Genomic DNA, 24,435 nt, shown 5'->3' on the forward strand with positions numbered 1-24,435 from the left:
AAGACGCAAACGTCAGCACCGTCTACACGGCCGGCAAAGATAAATTCTTGGTACTCGTCGCAAGTAAGTTCAAGTCGGCGTGCCCGTTAACGTTGGACTGCTGCGGCGCCTCTGCGGTCGCGCATGAGCCGTGAGTGCCGTACGAAGCGTGGGCGTTATTGTTCCGATAATTGTGGAATTGATTCCCCGGCGGCAGATCTACAAAGTCCGCTTTGGACGTTAGCTGCTGTTCGTTGGTGTAGTGGTTCATGGCGGCTACCGCTCCGTTTCCGCCCATGTTAAAATTCGTAGAGTATTGTTCCACTGGCTGATTGGGGAAGGCGCCCTGGTTTTGGGTGCTGCCGATTGGCTCTTGGAATGCTATGGCTTCCCCGTAGGGTTCGCCTGATTGGCCGGTTGGGCCACTGGGGGCGAGGCCAGAATTCCCGAGCTGATAGTACTCGGCGGAGGGCGAATTGATTAAATAAGCGTTCCCGTTCACGTGGTTGTCGTCGTCGCCGTAGCACAGCACCGAGGCCAAGGGGACCACCTCTGTGTGACACAAATTCTCCGAGCTGTCCTCGTCGTCGTCTTCTTCGTCGTCCTCGTCCTCCGATCCGCTGTTGGCTAAACTCTGAGTGCTGGAGTCTGAAAGGCCGCTGAAAACGCTACTGCTTTCCTCCTCGTCTTCGTCATCCTCATCCTCGTCTTCCTCCTCGTCCTCCAGCGCCTCGTCCATCTCGCCTGACGTCGGCAAGTGCACGCCAGCGCTTTGGGGGACGGCGTCGGACAAAGTGTAGTCCAACCTGTGCGGAGACTGAACCAGGGGGTTGGAGCTGACTGTCTCGTTGCCGTGGTAACCGTTGGTGGGTGAAGCTTGCTCCTGCTCACGACTCTTCTCCAGTTCCAGCTTCATTATGGTGTGCAGGAAATGGGTCCGAACGCGGATGGGGTTGAACTCCACTCTGCCACTCGAATTGCTGCAGCCTTCTTTTGTGCAGCCGCATGGAAATGACATACGGTCCACCTAAAGGGAACAAAGCATTTCCTGTCACTGGAAAAAGCAACGACGCTATATTTTTAAGCAATGTTTTTCTAATTGTTTTTTTTTTTTTGCCCAGTAGTTTGGAAAATGTATCTTAAAGAACAACTGACACCATTTTTTTTGTTTCCTAACTGACATCAGGAAAACATTTTATAGCATCTAAAATACCCAAAACACACAGGCTGATAGTTTTAGTCAAATGCAAAAAAAAAAACAATTAAAATGACTTAAATTGTCCCAAAACTGCTACAAAATGAGGATTTGGGCAGATTTACAAAGTCCCGCCCCCCTTGTTCGTGACGTCACGCCAGGATACTCCTTCACAAACTGCCTTGCTCCAGAATCAAAATAATGGCTTCAGAGAGTTCAGATTCGGAGAAGATGCGTTCTTCTTACTCATCCAGTTATGAATATGATTCAAATAGTTCTGAAGAGGAAAGCATACGTGTTTGTAATGGTATTGCATTTTTGCACATTGGCAAAAAAATTGAGTTCAATAATTGCAAATCCTTTTACAATCGTAAAATTATTAGCATTTATTAGCATCAAACCTTTTTCCAATCATATTGTATTCTGTGTCCAAAATACAGTAAAGTCTCGTTATATCGATATCGGATATATCGATAGTCCCGGTTATATCGATACTATTCCTATGCACGCACGGAGAAAATTACATGCAAACAGGGTCGGATATATCGATAGTCCCGGTTATATCGATATTTTTTCGGACTCCCTTGAATATCGATATAACGAGACTTTACTGTATATGATTAAGGTGAAACCAACCTATGTTTGATTGCAGATTACTGAAAAATGGCATAAGGTACGTGGGCAAATCGCCTTTTCTCCACAAATTGAAAGTACGAGTCGGTCACAAATTCAGGTGATCTATATATTTTTTTTGGTTTAATATATTTAGGTTTGATAATTTTATCGAGTCTTTACCTGACACTTGATCCCTGCATTGCTACAGGCGCAGGTCTCCGGTTCACAGAACACTCGACAATCACACCCGCAATCTTCTCTGGACATACGAATGGCCCGAAGTTCATGCTTCTCTTCAACGTCAATCTTCTTGACCCCGGACGTACGTAGCAGGGCCCGTCGCTTTTTCGTGGTGAGCGGTTGTAGGAAGAAGTACTCATCCACCTCCGTGTTGTCCAGGTCGATGTCATCGTCGGAAATGTCCTCGGCAGTGAGAGTGTTGGCCTCCTCGGATTCCACTGTTCCGTTCTTGGTAAGCTAGAAAGCCGGAGGACAACATTTTTTTTCTTTCGTAAATCATGACTATTTGTCTGTTTCCATCTCGCTTGTAATTTGGCTAATTGGAAGTTAAATTACGTGACGCTCAACTGTTTGCTTTCATTAGGTGGGAGTTGTAAAGCATTACGTTGCCTCAAGATTGAGTGTCTGGATGTGTATTCAAGAAGAAATGAAAATCGGTAAGATGTATTTATTTGTTTGTTTATATATATTTATATATGTATTTACGTATGTATTTACGTATGTACAGTAAAGTCTCGTTATATCGATATTCAAGGGAGTCCGAAAAAATATCGATATAACCGGGACTATCGATATATCCGACCCTGTTTGCATGTAATTTTCTCCGTGCGTGCATAGAAATAGTATCGATATAACTGGGACTATCGATATATCCGATATCGATATAACGAGACTTTACTGTATTTGTTTATTTATATATATTTATGTATTGTTTATTCACTCTAATAATGAAAGAACTTCCGGGATGAGTGAATGCTGGCGCATGTGGCCAGCGTTCACTCAACCGGGAATAACTCAAATAGATCAAGTTAGCTAGCTAGCTAATAGATAGCAAGCTAGCTAGTTAGGCAGCTAATAGATATTAAATAGATAGCAAATAAATAGCCAGCAACTGGAACCGCCGTTCGACCGGAAATAACTCAAATCACGATCAAGTTAGCTAGCTAGCTAATAGATAGCAAGCTAGCTAGTTAGGCAGCTAATAGATAGCTAGCTGGGTAGCCAGCCACTGTGACCCCGTTCAACTGGAAATAACTCAAATAGATCAAGTTAGCTAGCTAGCTAATAGATAGCAAGCTAGCTAGTTAGGCAGCTAATAGATAGCAAGCTAGCTAGTTAGGCAGCTAATAGATAGCAAATAGCTAGCTAGCTGGGTAGCCAGCAACTGTGACCCCGTTCAACCGGAAATAACTCAAATAGATCAAGTTAGCTAGCTAGCTAATAGATAGCAGGATAGCTAGTTAGGCAGCTAATAGATAGCAAATAGATAGCTAGCTTGGTAGCCAGCAACTGTGACCCCGTTCACCTGGGATTAACTCAAATAGATCAAGTTATCTAGCTAGCTAATAGATAGCAAGCTAGCTAGTTAGGCAGCTAATAGATATCAAATAGATAGCTGGGTAGCCAGCAACTGTGACCCGTTCACCCTGGATTAACTCAAATAGATCAAGTTATCTAGCTAGCTAATAGATAGCAGGATAGCTAGTTAGGCAGCTAATAGATAGCAAATAGCTAGCTAGCTGGGTAGCCAGCAACTGTGACCCCGTTCACCTGGGATTAACTCAAATAGATCAAGTTATCTAGCTAGCTAATAGTAAGAAAGCTAGTTAGCCAGCTAATAGATAGCAAATAGCTGGGTAGCCAGCAACTGTGACCCCGTTCAACCGGAAATAACTCAAATCACGATCAAGTTGGCTAGCTAGCTAATAGATAGCAAGCTAGCTAGTTAGGCAGCTAATAGATAGCTAGGTGCGTATCCAGCAACTGTGACCCCGTTCAACCGGGAATAACTCAAATCAAGATCAAGTTAGCTATCTAGTTAGCTATAATAGATGACTAATAGATAACTAGCTAATTAGACAACTCCAAATTATTATTTTCGGCAAATAATGAAAAACTCACACAAATATGGTCGACACATTTTTGCACAGCATCTGGCAGTGAATGAGTTAATCCAATGCGTGTATGGCAAATATGTGGGTTGACGGGTGATTGCCCCGAAGATGCTTGTGGAGGAATGAGCATATTTCACCTTGAGTTTAATGGAGTTGAGTTTCTCCTCCTTGAGATGATCCCTCAGCATGTCCCTGTGGATCCTCTCCTGCTCCACGGCAAACTCTCCCAGGGAATATTGCCTGATCCAGCTGTGCCTGTTGGACATACCCAACGTACTCCCGCCCTGACTGGGCACGCTAGTGAAGCCTTGCCTCCTGCTGAAGTAGTACACGGTCACCTTCTCAAAGTGCACCCTCCTCGTGCACAGACGTTTCTCTCGCTTCAGGATGGAGCCGGCTGCTAGACGGTTTGTAGGGGGAAGAAACAAAATTTACAAAATGTCAAGTGCACGTCGACGGCACAATTCAAAAGGTGTATGTATGATGAAAAGTGGACATTTTAATGGCTCGTAGACAAATAATTGAGTATCCAAAGCGCCATCCACCCAAACAAGCGTGAAACAAAGCAACCAAGTCGAGCTTTTGTTAGCTAGCCACCGATACTACAAAGCACGGCTGACATTAACACGGTTTCAAGGACAACCATTTTTTTAATGTTTCTTAACTGACATCAGAAAAACGTTTTATAGCAACTAAAATACCCAAAACACACACGAAATAGTGCTAAAATCCAAAATGTCACTCGTTCGCCATTTTAGCATGCTAGCAGAGTGCCTGTTTTAGCTTTCTAGCAGAGTGCCTGCTCCTCTTTGTACGTTTAATAATACATTTCATTAATAGCGCCTTTCAAAACTCTCAAAGTCACTTTACAGTCACAGGATAAGTTTTTCTTTGGGTGAGCAGTGGCAGCCACACGCGCCAGCGTTCACTCAAACCGGTCGTAACTCAAATAGAAAGCTAACTCGTTAGCTAATAGATAGCTAATAGTTTTAGTTTGTTTTTAGATAGCTAATAGCTAGCTAGCTCGATAGCCAGCTAGCTAGATAGATAGCTAATCTTCAGTAATTCATCCAGGCTGCGTATATACTTAGCCTTAGCTTAGCTTAGCCTACATAACAGTCAGAAAAACTCGTGGCCCCAAGTGGTTTTCCTCTTTTCTGTCATTAAAAACAAAGTATCTCATATTTTAATCCGTATTAATTAACAGCCCTTACTAAAACAACAAAGAAACAGTTATGAATATGATTCAATTTCTGTTGACTACAGTTAGTTCTGAAGAGGAAAGCATACATGTTTGCAATCGCTTAAATTAAATCGATTCCGTATCAATTCAAGCCATCCGGACTCCAATGTAGCATCCATTCCTCTCATCTTATCAGTACGGCACTGATATTGGATGTTCATCACATAAGATAGAATGACTGTGTGGCTTTTCCGGTTCTTTAAAGTTCAAAATGACGGCACACCGGAGGCTATTCAACATGGATCTTTTCAGATCATCTGCCGATATTTTGGATTCTAGTCACTTCCGCTACACTAATCCTGCTACCCGGTTACCCTGCTCCACGATTGCTTTGCCTTGCCAATATCAGCATGGTGCCGTCATGTGCTCCACCATCCCTGGGGCTTCTTTGCACCTGAGGTCCCGTTTGATGTGGTGGACCCCATTGATATCACGCTGCCATGATTAGTCCCTCCGTGCCAGCCTTTTCCAGCCACTCGTATGTTTACTCAATGTCGACCTACTTCTTTAAAATAGTCATGAAGGGGTTTGTCCGTCTGGTTCATTCGACTTACTGGGCTTCAGTCGTCTGAGCAGGTTGTCCTTGGGGGACATCATCTTGATATATTCTTGGAAGGATGTTGTCCACCCGCCCCCTGGATAATGATGCGTCTTTCCATTTTGTGCCTCAGAATGCTGGACCTTCGTTGTTTAGTTTGCATAATAATTCACTATTTTCCACTAGGCTAAATATGGCGTCCGTTTTATAAAAATAAATCCAGTGATACCTCGGTTTACGAACCCCTTGGCCTATGAACTTTCCGGTTTATGAACGTTACATTTATGAACATTTTACTTGGCAAACGAACTATTTTTCACGATACACACGGAGCGCCACAATGAGTCATGTGTCGTTCGTGAACAAGCCCGTTCTCCTAACAAGAAAATGGCAGCCGACTGTTTTTGTCCTCTACTCCACGCCCCCAGTCGTCGGTTAAACCCACGTGATTGGTCACGAACGCAGCAGTGAGGGGAGGTGGTTTAAACATTAAAGAGACAGGCAGACGACAGAGAGACACTGAGAAAATGGATAGAAAACAGTGAGATTTTGACTCGTCTCAACTTTGATAGTTCAAAGGCATATATATTTTGTGTCGTTTTAAGGCTTAGAAAGTAGAAAATTATGTTTTATGGGGACCTGGGAACGGATTATTCTCATTTTAATGGTTTCCTATGCGAAATTAATTTTTGAGATACACACTTTTCGCCTTACACACTCTGTCTTGGAACCAATTAGGTTTGTAAGCCAAGGTATCACTGTAAATAAAAATAACAGTCAAAATTAATACAACTGGTGATAGATTGTATAATGTAAAGCTTTTCTTGGAAAAGGAGTTACGGGGTACGTGCTCAGAGCGAGACCTTGAAAAATTATCATCTCATTCATCTGCCTCGACTGGCATGCTGATGCTATTCCTAATAAGGGAAGCTGCTTGCGCATGCCGCCTTTCTATTACACCCGTGGTCTCTCAGCATCACTTCGCTTCTCCCCCGGATGGCTATGACTGTGCATTCATATCACACCTGCCTCCTACAGAGACCGACTCGGCCACCCCCAGCACTGGAATAACACCATCAGTTCCATCTTGATTAAAATTACCTCCTATTGTTTCCTCTTCTTTAATAATACAGTGATACCTTGGCTTACGAACTTAATTGGTTCCCAGACAGAGTGTGTAAGGTGAAGTGTGTATCCCAAAATTTAATTTCACATAGGAAACCATTAAAATGAGAATAATCCGTTTCCAGGTCCCCTTAAAACATAACTTTCTACTTTTCTAAGCCTTAAAACTACACAAAATATACTCTATTTTATGTATAATAAATGTACCATTGTATTATAATTAAAGAAATAAACTGTACTGTTTAATAAAGTCGTTGTATTTACCTTTGTGATGGTCGTTCATGGCTTGATGGAATGGAGTGACCGCTTTCATCAGCATTAAACACTTGATGAGGAATGTAGCCTTCTTCTTTCACCATCTTGAGGAATTGACCAGCTAACTAATGGATAGTCAGCTAGATAGCCAGCTAATACATAGCTAATATATAGATAGCCAGACAGCTAATGGATAGCTAGCTAGATAGATAGCCAGTGAGATAGCCAGCTAATACATAGCTAATAGCTAATGTAATAGATGCTGATGAGGTGATACCAGAGCAAATAGGGCAATCAGGCCAGTTGTTAGTCAGGATAATAGAAACAATCAGTGGGGCCGCAGGGAGTAGTCCTCTGCTCCCCCCAACCTGAGAGTAGGGACCTATCATAGCAGAGTCCGGCACTGCCATGTCTGGACAGTCGGGATATAGCTATCTAGCCGGCGATCTAGCTGGCTATCTAGCTAGCTATCCATTAACTGTCTGGCTATCTGGCTAGCTATCTATTAGCTATGTATTAGCTGCCTATCTCGCTGGCTATCTAGCTAGCTGGCTATCCATTAGCTGTCTGGCTATCTGGCTAGCTATGTATTGCGTTCTTGACCAATCACGTGGCTTTAACCGACGACTGGGGGCGGGGAATAGAGGACCAAAACAAGCCGGCTGCCATTTTCTTGTTAGTAGAACGACACATCACTCATTATGGCAGCTCCGTATGTATCCCTAAAAATAGCTTGTATGCCAAGATAAAATTTTCATAAATTTAACATTCGTAAACCGAAAAGTTCGTAAGCTAAGGAGTTCGTAAACAGAGGTATCACTGTATGACAAACCCCGCCCCCGCGTCCCCATGAGGCGGTTTGTTAGCAACATGCTGACTGACACTCACGGGTGAAAGGGCCAGAGGTGGACGGATTGACGCTGTCGCTACTGTCCCCGCTCTCGCTGCAGGATACCTCATCATCAGACTCCCTCAAGGAAGAACACGGGGAGGAGGAGGCTTCCACCTCCTCGAATTTCCTTTTCAGTATTCCGCTCATGGCCTGACACATCTGCACCTGAAACACAAAGACAGCGAAGGGCCCAGGTATTATTTAATATCCAGTTTAAGAGGTCTCTGTAATCCTCAATAGACTCAATTAGCACCACGTACGCAAACACACTTGCACACCCAGACGCCTCCAGGATCTGTTGTCGCTCTGCGCTGGCGCTTTGCCGGCGATTGATCACCTGGAGCACAAAGGTGGCCGGTGTACGATGATACAGGGAACATCCGACTTACGACCGGGTTCCGTTCCGACCAAACGGTCGTAAGTCGAAATGGTCGTAAGTCAATCTTGAGAGTTTTGAAAGGCTCTTAGAAATGAAATGGATGATTATTATTAGAAACAAGAGTCACCACAAACCTATCTTGAGCTAACGTTGCTCTGATTGACACTAAATACATTTCAAGTGTTTCAGGAGGCTTTTTTTGCCATCTTTTTTTTTTTCCTTCCTATCAGGTACCCAAAGAAAGTGGAATTTGATTTGGCTCTTCAGAATTACCTATAACATTCATAGGCGCGTTATGGCTATCTATCTAGCTGGTTAGCTATTAGCTACAGTAAAGTCTCGTTATATCGATATTCTCGGGAGTCGGAAAAAATATCGATATAACCGGACTATCAATATATCCAATCCTGCGGCATGTAAATTTTCTCCTTGCGTTTATAGAAATAGTATCATAATAAGCAGTACTATCGATATAACCGATATCGATATAACGAGACTTTACTGTATATATTAGCTTGCTTTCTATCTACTTGAGTTACTTCTAGTTTGAGTGAACGCTGGCGCGTGTGGCTGTCACTGCTCACCCACAAAAAAACTTCATCCTGTGACTGAAAAGTGAAAAGTGAAAGGCGCTTAGAAATGAAATGGATGATTATTATTAGAAACAAGAGTCACCACAAACCTATCTTGAGCTAACGTTGCTCTGATTGACACTAAATACATTTCAAGTGTTTCAGGAGGCTTTTTTTGCCATCTTTTTTTTTCCTTCCTATTAGGTACCCAAAGAAAATGGAGGACTACTTTGTGGATCCTTTTGAACAAATCAGGGACCCTGATAACCTCTACTGCTATTGTACACGCGATGACTGACAGCGCCGTGGCTTCCCGCCTTGGAAACAACAAGAAGGCCAGCATCTTTCGGTGAGCCTCATCCTTGTCTATCTGTCAGAGCAGCTTGTGGGGGAGTTTTCCATTCACAGACGGCCGCCTCGTTTCATCTGCTATCGAGTCATTACAGATGCAAATGCTTCCTGGGAGACGCGCTGCCCGCCTGAGAGAAGAGATGCGAAGAAGAAGTGCAGCTCAGGGGTAGGAGAACCGCCACTGCCAGAAAGCAAGGCACATTGTTCTCTGCGGGGGTGCCTTGTAAATTACCCATCACTCGCTAAAACGAAAAGTATGCAATCCAGCATTTAGAAAGTCAAAGGCGACTATGCTATCAATTCCATTTTTCTGAATGGAAACGCACACAATCGCTCGTATGCTGCCCTAACGTCGCTTCGTTCACACATAGCGTTGCAAAGCTTCATTTCCGGTTGTGGAAATTTCCACTCGAAATAGCGTGGGCAGCGAACCAAAAGGGTTCCAAATTAGACAGTATTGTGAGCGAAATACCGGTATGTGGCTCTCTGCTCAGGCTGCATTAGGCTTTGATATTAAAAAAAAAAAATGGTTTCCATGGAGATTACAGCGTATCCTCACAACTAGTGCTTTCCCATGTGATAGTCATCCAGAGCAACAAATTGCAGGTCGTCAAACCCTAATGCAATATCCATACCGTATATTCACACCCTTGTACAAGTAACTGCACATATGTGTTCATATACTGGTGCTATGACACTCAATATATCCCATTTAAGCCGAGCGTGTTCATTTGAACACAGATAAATTCATTTTCTAATAATAATAATAATACATTTCATTTCTAAGCGCCTTTCAAAACTCTCACGGTCACTTTACAGTTACAAGATCAGTTTTTCTGTGGGTGAGCAGCGGCAGCCACACGCGCCAGCGTTCACTCAACCCGGAAGTACCTCAAATAGATAGAAAACTGGCTAATAGCTAGCTAATAGCTAGCTATAATTATTACTACTACTACTACTACTACTAATAATAATAATAATAATAATACTTTTCATTTCTAAGCGCCTTTCAAAACTCTCAAGATCAGTTTTTCTGTGGGTGAGCAGCGGCAGCCACACGCGCCAGCCTTCACTCAACCCGGAAGTACCTCAAATAGATAGAAAACTGGCTAATAGCTAGCTAATAGCTAGCTATAATTACTACTACTACTACTACTACTACTACTACTACTACTAATAATAATAATAATACTTTTGATTTCTATGCGCCTTTCAAAACTCTCAAGGTCACTTTACAGTCACAGGATCCATTTTTCTGTGGGTGAGCAGCGGCAGCCACACACGCCAGCGTTCACTCAACCCGGAAGTACCTCAAATAGATAGAAAGCTGGCTAATAGCTAGCTATAACTACCACCACTACTACTACTACTACTACTACTACTACTACTACTACTACTACTACTACTACTAATAAAAATAATAATAATCATAATCATAATAATAATACTTTTGATTTGTAAGCACCTGTCAAAACTCTCAAGGTCACTTTAGTCACATATACAGTACATAGATAAATAAATACATCGTTAAATAAATGAACTATTTTTAATGGAATAAATACATAGATACATTAATAAATAAATACATACATAAATTAATATATCCAAATATAAATACATAGTTAAATAAATCTCTTTGTAGGAATAAACAAAATAAATAAATAAATATATAAATAAGTAAATAAAAATAAATAGGTAAATACATAAATAAATACATAGTTAAATGAATAAATAAGCCCTTTTTGATGGAAGAAATAAATTGACAAATAAATAGATAAATAAATACATAGTGAAATGAATAAATAAGGTCTTTTTGATGGAATAAAAAAATAAATAGATAAATACATAGTTAAATGAATAAATAAGATCTTTTTGATGGAATAAATAAATTGACTAATAAATAGATACACAAATACATGGTTAAATGAATAAATAAGCTCTTTTTGATGGAATAAATAAATTGACAAATAAATAGATGAATAAATACATAGTGAAATGAATAAATAAGCTCTTTTTGATGGAATAAAAAAATAAATAGATAAATACATAGTTAAATGAATAAATAAGCTCTTTTTAATGGAATAAATAAATCGACAAATAAATAGATAAACAAATACATAGTTAAATGAATAAATAAGCTCTTTTTGATGGAATAAATAGACAAATAAATGGATAAATAGATAAATAAATACATAGTTAAATAAATAATATATTTTAATCGAATAAATAAATAAAGGAATTTTTTTTTGTGTGTATATGGACATCAATTGCATTCAGTCAGTCATACTCCATCCATAAATATAAATTCCAAATTGAACTAATGCCATATCTTATTTGAAAAAAAACCAACAACAACAACACACGCATACACCAGAGTGCACACGGCCATACAATTACTATCATGCACACACCAAGTTGACATTCTAAGTTAATGAATCAACATATCGTAAACCGTTGTGACTCTTTTAACTCTCACTGCACTGCAGGAATTAAAATCCGTGACGACAACCAAAAAAATCCCCCATCACCCGCCGATATGACACGCGCATTTCCTTTCTTCTTCACATGAATCATAAACACAACCCTAGCGCAGCAGCAATGAGATGACAACAGGCAAACATGCACCCGGCATCACGGCAACTCCCTCCGGCGCCGGCGCCGGCCCGGTCAGCCCTCAAGGGAACTACTGACCTGCATCCGTCGGCAGACTCGAACTCCTTTTTTTTTTTTTTAAACCTCTTCTCCGTTACACAATCATCAATGCGGCAATTGACACCTTATGAGCTTTTCCCATTTTTCTTTCAAGTCCACTGATATGAGGTTTAAAAAAACAAACAAAAAAAAGGAGACAAAGAAACAGGGGGGGGGGGGGGGGGGGGGGTTGCAGCCTGAAAGATGAGACTGTCGATATTACATGCTTAATTACAAGAAGCAAGATGAGAATCTTTCACACTTTAGCTCTCTCTTTGTCATCGTTGTTGCTCGCCCCTCGTCACACAAAGGCTCATTAGCGGGCAAGAAGGGGCTTGGTAGGCAGAGAGAGACTGAATGGGGAGCTGAGGCACAGTCAGCCCTGCTAACTCACATGGGTGGATTGTCTGAGAGAGAGAGAGAGAGAGAGAGAGAGAGAGAGAGAGAGAGAGGGAGTGTGGTGGAGGGAGGGAGAGAGAGCGGTGGAGGGAGGGAGAAAAATCGAGAGAGAGAAATCGAGAGAGCGAGCGAGCCTCCTTTCCTGCTGTCTGCAGATATTTTTACCGACATGGTAGATGGGGAAAGGGAGGGAGTGTGGGTAAAGGAGGGCTAGCGGTGGTGAGAGGGTGTGGGGTGCAGGAGGCAGAGATATGGGGGTAGAGGGTGTGGGGACGGAGGGGGTAGTGTCGGAGAAACAGATGAGGCGGTGTGCATTGTATTAGCTGGCTATCTCGCTAGCTAGCTAGCTATTTAGGTGGCGATTCATTAGGTATCTGGCGATCTGGATAGCTAGCTATTAGCTATGTATTGGCTGGCTATCTATGTATTAGCTGGCGATCTCGCTAGCTATCTAGCTGGCTATCTAGCTAGCTATCTATTAACTGTCTGGTTATCTGGCTAGCTATCTATTAGCTATGTATTAGCTGCCTATCTCCCTGGCTATCTAGCTAGCTGGCTATCCATTAGCTGTCTGGCTATCTGGCTAGCTATGTATTAGCTGGCTATCTAGCTGGCTATCAAGCTAGCTATCAATTAGCTGTCTGGCTATCTATATATATATATATATATATATATATATATATATATATATATATATATATATATATATATATATATATATGTATATATATGTATATATGTATATATATATGTATATATGTGTATATATGTATGTATATATATGTATATATGTATGTATATATATATATATATATATATATATATATATATATATATATATATATATATATATATATATATATATCCTGACTGTCCAGACATGGCGGTGCCGGACTCTGCTATGATAGGTCCCTGCTCTCAGGTTGGGGGGAGCAGAGGACTACTCCCTGCGGCCCCACTAATTGTTCCTTTTGTACTGACTAACGACTGGCCTGATTGCCCTATTTGCTCTGGTATCACCTCATCAGCATTACTATTAGCTATGTATTAGCTGGCTATCTCGCTGGCTATCTCGCTGGCTATCTATCTAGCTAGCTATCCATTAGCTGGCTGGCTATCTATATATTAGCTGGCTATCTAGCTAGCTATCCATTAGCTGTCTGGCTATCTGGCTGGTTATCTAGCTAGCTATCTAGCTGACTATCCATGAGCTGGAATTAATTGGAAATGGGCTGATTTGTCCGCTGGGAATTTGTGTAAACGTACACCTTCTTTATGCGTGTTACCGCAATTGGCTGCGACACACACAATGATTCACCATCGCGTTATTTATGTAGTTTTCCTTCAAATTTTCCCTCCGTGACGTCACTTAAGGGACTTTTTGAATATTCAGCGCGAGTCTTAAAAGGTAAAATATAGCTATATGCGGTGGAATCTTTGAAATGCTCTCAATAGAAGTCATTTGAAGTCATTTTACAAATTATGGACGCAACTGTCGCAAGGTGTCGGTTGTCCTTTAAAGGATTCCAACTTATCATTTTTTTTTACTTATATTCCATTAAAAAGAGCACAAGTTATAAAGCCCTGAAGGTTGACGACTACAGGTGACTCATGCTGCGTGTCCGCTAATGTCTATAAAGGCATTGGTGATTAAAAACCAATATTGACTCTCATTATCTCTGCTTTTAGGTCCATCTTGTGAACCGTCTGGCTCTTTAATGGCTACATTCTGCACGGCGCTCACCAAGCGGCCGCTAACTGTGTCGTCTTTTTTTTTTTTTTTTTTGATGTGGTGCAGGTAGTGAGCTTTTAGTGGTGCTTGTAAGAAAACAGCTGCCTGCTGAGGCCAGAGAGCACGCCGTGGGAGCGCAGACAAAACAGTCAAGTCACAGCTGGACCCATCAACCAGGTATATTGTGCGAAAAGGCATTTCACGCTAAGCTATGCTATATCCGATACAGTGAGACCTCAACTTACAAACACCTTAACTTACAAACTTTTCGTCTTACAAACGTCAAATTTCTGAAAATTAAACCTTATAATAAGCACTATTTTCATAATACACACCCACCACGGCTGGCGGAGTGATCTTCGGCGGAAGAACACGACCGAACAGCACCAACAGTCCTTATGGAAGGTGACTCTCCTTCCATAAGCCATCAACGACCATCAAAAAGATAAATAAAACTATTTTACAGCACAGTTTATTTCTTTAATTATAGTCCTCATGTAATGCGCCTCTCTTTCCAAACAGCAATTTCCTTTGACCTTCGACCTCCAACGCCATTCCATCAAGCCATAAATGACCATCACAAATGTAAATAAAGTGACTTTATGATACAATGCAGCATATTTCTTTAATTGCAATACAATAGCACATTTATTATACATAGAATAAGGTATGTTGTGTGTAGTTTTAAGGCTTATTTAGTTAAAAAGTATATTTTATGGAAACCCGGGAACGGATTATTCCTATTATAATGGTTTCCTATGGGAAAGTGTTTTTTGAGATACACACTTTTCGCCTTACACACTCTGTCTGGGAACCAATTAAGGTCGTAAGTTGAGGTCTCACTGTATTTGATTGATAAGCGGACATTTGTGGCTGGAAGGCTAAGAGAAGTGCATCTGAGTCTGTTTTATTATTATTATTATTATTATTAATGTATTTATTTGCGTAACTCATCATAGAGACAGCATTTGTGTGCAGTTTCTAAGTATGTACATTTAAAAATGTAACTGCGTTACAACAGACTGCGTAAAAATACACACACAAAAAACCCTCCATTTTTTGTACAATATTTTTCTAACTCAATAACTCCCAGATGTGCAAAAAATGTGTCCACTCCTGTGCCAGGGTTTTTGTCATTTTCACTCAAAAAAGGGCCCACGGAATATTAAAATTGTGTTATCGACTTTAATTCATCCCTCATTTCCACATTTTGGCAACATGAGCTCAAGGTGCGCATGAACGCTAACCCAGACTAGCAAACTAGCTACCTAACTATCTATTTGCGAACGATTAGCTATCTATTAGCTATGTATTAGCTGCCTAGCTGGCTCGCTAGGTATCTAGCTCGCTATCGTTTAGCTATCTAGCTAGTTATCATTTAGCTATGTATCTAGCTATCGTTTAGCTATCTAGCTAGCTATCAATTAACTGGCTAGGTAGCTATCTATTAGTGATTGTATCCTGTGACTGTAAAGTGACCTTGAGAGTTTTGAAAGTTGCTTATAAATGAAATGTATTATTATTATTATTGTTATTACTGTATCTTAGCTAGCTAGCTACCTTTCTCTCTATTTGAGTTAATTCCGGGTTGAGTGAACACTAGCACGTGTGGCTGCCGCTACTCACCCACAAAAAAAGCTTATTCTGTAACTGTAAAGTGACCTGGAGAGTTTTGAAATGCGCTTATAAATGAAATGTAATAAAATAAATCAAAAATATAAATCCAGGTTAGAGGAATCTTTTTTTAAACAACCAAGCTTGTATATTTTCAATTGTCCGTTTAGTGTACCTTATTGTAGCTAAATTATTTTATTCAAAGATATTTTTTTCATAAATTTCTCCTTCCACACCCACCCCCATTGTAACGTCCTCTTTAAAATATGCCGTTTGAAAAACGAGGCCAGAGGAAGCGCACCGCTGAGCGCTACAAGATTGCACGGCTGCATCACAAAGAGCCAAAGAGCAAGTCAGGCTAATGAGAGAAATGCAGCAGGCAAAATAAGACCACGCTCGCCCGTTGATGTAAATCAACACGGACGCTTCCGTACCAACGCTATCGTTAGCTTTGCGCGCATTTCAAAACGCTTGCTTTATTTTGTCTGTCTGTCCCCCCCCACCCCCCCTCTGATGGGAATTCACTATGGGAAATTGTAGTTAGATCACCGTGCAAATTCCTAGCGAACGCATGCTTAAACAATACAATAATAATAATAATACATTTTATTTGTAAGTGCCTTTCAAAGCTCTCAAGGTCACTTTACAGTCACTGGATCACTTTTTCTGTGGGTGATAATAAATAAAAAACTAGCTAGCTAGCTAATAGATAGCCAACAGATAGCCAGCCAGCCAATAGATAGCCAGCTAACTAGCCACCAGACAGCCAACAGCTAGCCAATAGATAGCCAGCTAACTAGCCAGCCAGCCACCAGACAGCTAATAGATAGCCAGCCAGCTAACCAGCCAGCCACCAGATAGCCAGCTAATAGATAGCTAATAGATAATAATAATAATACATTTCATTTATAAGCGCCTTTCAAAACTCTCAAGGACACTTTACAGTCACAGGATATTTTTTCAGCAGGTGAGCAGCGACAGCCACACGCACCAGCGTTCACTCAACCCGGAAGTAACTAGCTAGAACGCTAGCCTAGACAAATTTGTAACAAAAAAATAGCATCATATTGTATTTTTTTTTTATCAACGCGTTTTAGTCTCTTCTTATAAACATTCAATGCAACGTCAATAGACTCTCTTCTTTCTGTCTGGAGTTATCTGAGATTGAAATGGGGGCGGCTGTTCAAAATACAATACATCCGTATTGGTTTATATAGCGCTTTAACAAAAATAATAGTTTTAGGACTACATAAACATTCAATGCAGCATTAGAAACCTTAGGCTCTCTTCTTTCATCAGAAAGAAAAAGTTAATTCCTAAATTTTATGGTTCTGCAGTGTTTGAGCTTGAAATAGGGGAAGCTGTTCAAAATACAATACAATACATAAATATTGGTTTCGATCGCGCTTTCACAACAGCTAAAGCTGTAAATCAGCGCTAAGGTGGACAAAATGCAAATGCTGCCCCCCTGGTGGAAGGGAAAAATATTGCAAGAGGTCTGACCAGCGCTTTATCGGCACCCCCAGCAAGAAAAACCAAAACCCGAGCAAATTTGGGAATGGCGCTCCACGTCACACTTTTCAATTGCCGAATAAATTCGGGAATGGCGGCGAATGAGTTAAAAGGTACAAAAAATAAACAAATATATCAAGAAACAAAGAATTAATTCCTAAATTTTATGGTTCTGGAGTTATATGAGCTTCAAATGGGGGCGGCTGTCCAAAATACAATGCAATACTTGCATATTGGTTTATATAGTGCTTTAACAACAGCCGAAGCTGGAACATAGCGTTAACATGGAAATGCTGCGCCCCTTGTGGAAAAAAAATATATATTGCCAGAGGTCTGACCAGTGCTTTATCAGCACCAAAGCATGAAAAAAAAACATGAACAAATTCGAAAATGGCGCTGTACGTCATATTTTCAATTCCCAAATAAATTCGTGAATGAGTTAACATACAGTGTTTCTAATGCATCCGCTGTTCATAATTAACGTTTTGCAACTAAACACATCAAATGCTAAGCTACTATTCTTCGGTTGTCGAGTCAATTTCTCTTCAATTTGTCCCTGGAAGGCACCTTGTGCACATCCTGTCTGTGCGTCTGAGTATCACATTTTACATTCAGCCCTATTACATAAGGTGCACACACTGGAGGGATGCCACGCATTTGCTTCACCAATGCGCTGACCTATTTTCCCTTTCCTTAAAGGACAACCGACACCATTTTTTGGTTTCCTAACTGACATCAGAAAAATGTTTTATAGCATCTAAAATACACAAAACACGCGGGCCGATATTTTTAGTCAAATGCAAAACACCAATAAAAATGACTTCAAGTGTCCCAAAACTGCCACAAAATGAGCTCGAAACTGGGATTCAGAAAGTCCCGCCCCCTCGTTCGTGACATCACGCCAGGATACTCCTTCACAAACTGCCATGCTCCAGAATCAAAACAATGGCTTCAGAGAGTTCAGATTCGTAAAAAGATGTTTTCTTGTTACTCATCCAGTTATGAATAGGATTCAAATAGTTCTGAAGAGGAAAGCATAAATCACAGGTGTCAAAGCCAAGGCCCGCGGGCCAAATCCGGCCCGCCACATCATTTTTTTCGGCCCGCGAAACCAAATCAAACTTGTCAAATTCCATGATGATTGCTAAAATCTGAGCCAAAATTTCATATTTTTGGATGTCAACCACAATAAAAGTCATTATTCTTGACTTCAGATTTGAAAACGAGTTATTCATTAATTTGCTGTGTGCTCTATATGTAATATTTGAAGGGATTTAAACATTCTAATGGGTTCCCCAAATTCATAACTCGAGACGAAACCATAACTACAATGTGGCCCGCGGCAAAAAATGACTTTGACACCCCTGGCATAAATGTTTGCAAGCGATTAAAGATGTCATTTCAGCCGTCTGGACTCCAATGTAGCGCCCAGAAAATGCACAAGATGGCGCCCAAGCTCCGTTGCAAATGGGCTGATTTGTCCACTAGGGAATTTGCGTCAACTTACACCTTCTTTATGCGTGTTACCGCAATTGGCTGCGACACACAACGATTCACCATCAGCGTCATTGATGTAGTTTTCCTTCTAATTTCGCCTTCAACCCGGTATGACTTCTGGAATTTGAGTGACAATGACAAAAACCCTGGCATTGGAGTGGACACATTTTTGTACATCTGGCAGTGAATGAGTTAATAGTGAAGACAAACTCGTGCATGGACCTTTATTTGGATCTCAAGAATATCAAATAAATGCTTCGACACCTTTCCACTTGGTCCACATGAAAGCTCTTCATGACGCTGGATGATTTCTTGACGACACACGTTTGACTACCTGTATGTCTTTTCAAGTTTTCAGTTTCTCGCAGTCAGCAATTTGATGAACTTAACTTTCAAAACATTCTCCCCACGGAGCCTCATGCGCACCCCGAGGCGTTGTGTGAAGCATCTCGATAAGCGAGAACATCTTTAAAGGGAATATTTTCATGATTCATCTATACGACACGTCTCAGCATTGTGGCTCTTTGTCAGGTAGCATTTCACGGACGGTGCCTAAGGTGGTTAAAAGTAATATAGTGTACATCAAAATATCCGTACTTCAACACGCAGTTGACTCCTGCAAGTAAAATACCCAAAATTATTTTTTTTATTATTATCTATTGGCTATCTATTTGCGTTACTTCCGTGTTGAGTGAACGCTGGCGCGTGTGGCTACCGCTGCTCACCCGCAGAAAAAAATATCCTGTGACCGTAAAGTGTCCTTGAGAGTTTTGAAAGGCGCTTATAAATGTATTATTATTATTATTATTATTATTATTATTATGAAATGTATTATTATGATTATTAATCTTCATCTGCATCAATTAGCATCACATCGAGGAACGCCACCGTTTATTGACGCCATCTGAATTAGTTGACAGTGTTGCGTTCGAGGTGTGTCGTGATTCGCTGCTTCAAGAATGTGGATTGGACGGGGAGTTGCGAATTCAAGCATAATCGCGGAACAAATTAGATTAGAATCCCAAATTTCTCATCATCATAAATCAGCATACTGTGACTGTACTCTGCTAGTACCTGTTATTAATTTTGTCAAATAATACACAAAGCGCTCATATTTGACAATCTGTATCAACCCCCTTCCCCCCATTTTTATGCCTGTTGGGGTGACTGAGCGAATAATCAACTCAAGTTGTCACACGTCTCCAATGTGTCCATTCTGCAATTACACACACCCAAAAAAAAAAAAAAAATGAATAAGAATCCTGTTATGGAAATGAGGCGACATTTACGGATTTATGCAAATGAGACTTCATAGGCTCGCTGTACATTTGTTAACTTGCGATGGCCCCCCCGGGGGGTGGAGGCTGCACGGGTGCAAGTGCACTTACTGACTGAGGAGCTACGCTACACAGTCTTGGGAACCATTGATCCGTTCTTCCTGCATTTAAATGAGAATCAGTGTGCAAAAAAAAAAAGATATCTAGCTAACTCTCTATTAGCTATGTGTCTATTAGCTAGCTAGCTAGCTTTCTATTTGATTTACTTCCGGGTTGAGTTAATGCCGGCACGTGTGACTGCCACTGCTCACGCACATTAAAAATTAATCCTGTGACTGTAAAGTGACCTTGAAAGTTTTGAAAGGCACTTAGAAATTAAATGGATTCTTCTTCTTATCTTATTATTATTATTATTATTATTATTATTATTATTATAAACAACTAAAAACTATTAGCTATCTATTAGCTAACTAGTTAGCTTTCTATCTATTTCAGTTACTTCCGGGTTGAGTGAATGCCGGTACGTGTGGCTGCCACTGCTCACCCACAGAAAAACGTATCCTGTGACTTTAAAGTTACCTTGAAAGTTTTGAAGAGCGCTTATAAATGAAATGTATTTAATATTATTATCTCTTTGCTATCTATTTGCTATCTATTAGCTATCTAGCTAGCTAGATAGCTATCTATTAGCTCTCTAAAAACGAACTGAAAACTATTAGCTATCTATTAGCTAACTAGTTAGCTTTCTATCTATTTCAGTTACTTCCGGGTTGAGTGAATGCCGGCACGTGTGGCTGCCACTGCTCACCCGCAGAAAAACGTATCCTGTGACTTTAAAGTTACCTTGAAAGTTTTGAAGAGCGCTTATAAATGAAATGTATTTAATATTATTATCTCTTTGCTATCTATTTGCTATCTATTAGCTATCTAGCTAGCTAGATAGCTATCTATTAGCTCTCTAAAAACTAACTAAAAACTATTAGCTATCTATTAGCTAACTAGTTAGCTTTCTATCTATTTCAGTTACTTCCGTGTTGAGTGAATGCCGGTACGTGTGGCTGCCACTGCTCACCCACAGAAAAACGTATCCTGTGACTTTAAAGTTACCTTGAAAGTTTTGAAGGGCGCTTATAAATAACATTTATTATTATTATTATCTCTTTGCTATCTATTAGCTATCTATCTATCAATCTAGCTGGTTATCTAGCTAGCTATCTATTAGCTATCTAAAAACGAACTGAAAACTATTAGCTATCTATTAGCTAACTAGTTAGCTTTCTATCTATTTCACTTACTTCCGTGTTGAGTGAATGCCGGCACGTGTGGCTGCCACTGCTCACCCACAGAAAAACGTATCTTGTGACTTTAAAGTTACCTTGAAAGTTTTGAAAGGCGCTTAGAAATGAAATGTATTATTATTGTGATCTCTTTGCTATCTATTTGCTATCTATTAGCTATCTAGCTAGCTAGATAGCTATCTATTAGCTATCTCACCCACAGAAAAACGTATCTTGTGAACTGAAAAGGCGCTATTAGAGCTATCTATTAGCTAACTAGTTAGCTTTCTATCTATTTGATTACTTCCGGGTTGAGTGAACGCTGGCGCGTGTGGCTGCCACTGCTCACGCACAGAAAAACTTATCCTGTACTGTAAAGTGCTATCTATTAGCTATCTATTTGCTATAGCTAGATAGCTATCTGTTAGCTATCTAAAAACGAACTGAAAACTATTAGCTATCTATTAGCTAACTAGTTAGCTTTCTATCTATTTGAGTTACTTCCGGGTTGAGTGAACGCTGGCGCGTGTGGCTGCCACTGCTCACGCACAGAAAAACTTATCCTGTGACTGTAAAGTGACCTTGAGAGTTTTGAAAGGCGCTTAGAAATGAAACGTATTATTATTGTGATCTCTTTGCTATATATTTGCTAACTACTAGCTATCTATCTATCTAGCGAGCTAGCTAGCTATTAGCTATCGAAAAACGAACTAAAAACTAGTTAGCATTCTATCTATATGAGTTACTTCCGGGTTGAGTGAACGTTTCATTCACGAAAGTTGTAAAAAGTGATGGATTTGTTTTAGAAATTGTAGATATATTATTGTGGTTTAGAATTGGATTACCGTATTTTCCGGTGTATAAGGCGCACCGGAATATAAGGCGCACATGCAATGAATGGTGTATTATTTTTTTTCCCATATATAATGCGCACCGGACTCTAAGGCGCATCTTCAATGAATGAAAAAAAAAGTTTTCCAAATAATATATCAATCGGGCGCACCACATTATACAAACAAGGCGTAGAAATCACTCGGACTTGTGTTTTTTTTGATTTGCTCCCATTTTACTCACACAACCACATAGCAGCTGTAATCAGTAACCCTCAGCCATCACGTCAATCATAACGCGCGACTCCATTATTCATGCGTCTATTTCTTATTTATGACTTTATTTTTCCATGTTATCACAAAAAAAGAAACGGGAGCTGCCAAAGCATTTCATGGAGACGGCAGAGAAGCTTTCATCTCGCGCGAAGGCTGGGAAGGCTTTTGGGATTGGGGGGTGTTCACATTGCGCAGACAAGGCTTATCATTTATATATAAAACCTCTGTCATGGTGTGAATGTGAATGTTTTGTTTTAGAAATGTTAAAATGACGGTTGGAAAATGCGTTATTTGAATGGTTTCCAAGTGATACCTTGGCTTACGAACTTAATTGGTTCCCAGAGTGTGTAAAGCGAAAAGTGTGTATCCCAAAAAATAATTTCCCATAGGAAACCATTCATGTGAGAATAATCCGTTCCCAGGTCCCCATAAAACACAATTTTCTAATATTCTAAGCCTTAAAACTACACAAAATAGTCCTTATTTTATGTATAATAAATGTGCTGTTGTGTTATAATTAAAGAAATAAACTGTACTGTATAATAAAATTGTTTTATTGACCTTTGTGATGGTCGTTGATGGCTCGATGGAATGGAGTGGCCGCAGCATTAAACACTTGATGAGGAACGTAGCCTTCTTCTTTCAATTTAGATTAGAGGTTCAATTTAGATCGTTCCTACCACCTACTTCTTGGGCAAAATAGGCTTAGTTATGCTGATGATTTGATACCAGAGCAAATGGGGTAATCAGGCCAGTCGTAGACCCCATACTCAGGCAGAACAATACAAGTAATCAGTCAGGTCAATAGAAGTAATCAGTGTAGCTGCAGGGAGTAGTAGTAGTATATATATATATATATAAGGCTGATACTACCAGCAAGACTTTAGTTCGCTGACGAAGCCTCTCGGATAAGAGGCGATTCATACCATCATAATCTTAATAGACAAACACCGACTTCCCTTTTAACGCCTGACATACACACACAAAAAACACCCCACTGAGAAACATTTTCACCCCACTGATGTTTGATTCAGAACAAGCGCCGCATATCAAGCTCACAATAAATATTCTAAAGAGCCATTTTTTTTTTTTTTAATGAGAGTGATATCAGAGGCGTCTCTATGCTATAATCCGGTGAGACCGCTGCAGACGTCTGTGTTGACTTTACACTGCATCAACATCACATCACGGGGTCTTTTGAGGCAGCGTGTACGATACATGCGATTACCAATCGAGCCTCATAACAATACAATACAATACAATGCAATACATATTGAATGCAATTTACCTTAAGAAAATGAGATTACACCGCAGTCGACTGCTTCTGTCCTGGGGAGAATACAAAAAGGGGGGGTGAAGAGGGGTTGGGATGGGGGTCGGGGAGGGGGGTCATTAGCATCCGCGGCAGGTTGCATAACAGATAGTAGCAACCTGATGTAAGACATTGAAATAAAAAGACAAAATCACGCTAGGAAAGTTTGGCACTCGTAATGGAGATGGTAAAGAAGATGGATAGTGGTGGTGGTGCGGTATGAGTGGGGGGGGGGGTGGGTGGGTGTCGACTTCCTGTACTGCATTGGACTCTGCGGGGATCCACACTCTCTTCAGGAAGCTGGCCTCGCACCAGTTTTATGTCAAGCTAGCACACATGTGCACTCTGCTCCATAATTATGGTTGGGTGGGGTGGGGGGGGTGTAACACTGACACATCTATTGTGCGGAAATGATGCACGGTTGAAGCAAGACAAAGAAAAAAGGAGTTTGGATGGATGTCAACACACTAACACGCTGAGATACGTCAGTCTCACCAATGACGACCCTCGTCCTGTACTTGTGTCACATGCAGTCAACGTGCAACTAACTTCAAGGGGCTGACTGTGTCTCGTTTTCCTTCCACTCACCATTCATGTCGTTGGTTCAATTCAAGCAACGCCCCTCCCTCAGTTCCATGCTTGGTGTCGGTGTTGTCTCCATGTCGGATGTTTCGGGCGTTGGGTGGGATCTCGGGGGTCGGGGTGAAGGGGACCGCTTGACTCTTACTCTGTTGTCTTT

The 24,435-nt window shown here is 40.7% G+C and overlaps 2 protein-coding genes across 9 annotated transcripts in view; one reads left to right on the forward strand and one right to left on the reverse strand.

The window, feature by feature from the left end:
- Nucleotides 1–22: 22 nt before the first annotated feature.
- On the reverse strand, nt 23–24,434 carry csrnp3 (cysteine and serine rich nuclear protein 3). 4 transcript variants are annotated; one of them, XM_089003274.1, is made up of 6 exons: nt 24,285–24,434; nt 23,673–23,708; nt 7,974–8,142; nt 4,062–4,324; nt 1,970–2,266; nt 23–1,006 (listed from the first exon to the last, which is right to left on the reverse strand). In XM_089003274.1, the coding sequence occupies exons 3-6, from the start codon at nt 8,134–8,136 to the stop codon at nt 23–25; spliced, it is 1,707 nt and encodes a 568-aa protein (XP_088859400.1). In that variant the 5' UTR covers nt 8,137–8,142; nt 23,673–23,708; nt 24,285–24,434. The 4 variants fall into 4 exon arrangements, with proteins under 4 accessions (XP_088859400.1, XP_088859399.1, XP_088859397.1 ...); XM_089003273.1 differs by having other exon boundaries at nt 23,673–23,713; XM_089003271.1 differs by lacking the exons at nt 23,673–23,708; nt 24,285–24,434 and adding an exon at nt 11,971–12,097 and having other exon boundaries at nt 4,062–4,321.
- xirp2b (xin actin binding repeat containing 2b) overlaps nt 9,139–24,435 on the forward strand; it is a 51,945-nt gene continuing 36,648 nt past the window's right edge. For 4 of the 5 annotated variants that reach the window (XM_089003260.1, XM_089003263.1, XM_089003264.1 and 1 more), the window contains exons 1-2: nt 9,376–9,445; nt 14,168–14,278. The gene's annotated coding sequence lies outside the window, so the exon portion shown is untranslated. Of the gene's footprint in view, nt 9,278–9,375; nt 9,446–14,167; nt 14,279–24,435 lie in introns of those variants that run through there. The other variant, XM_089003261.1, reaches the window with a different exon arrangement.

Source organism: Hippocampus bargibanti, linkage group LG08 (assembly GCF_051943395.1).
Source record: "Hippocampus bargibanti isolate YZ-2025 linkage group LG08, ASM5194339v1, whole genome shotgun sequence".
NCBI lineage: Eukaryota > Metazoa > Chordata > Actinopteri > Syngnathiformes > Syngnathidae > Hippocampus > Hippocampus bargibanti.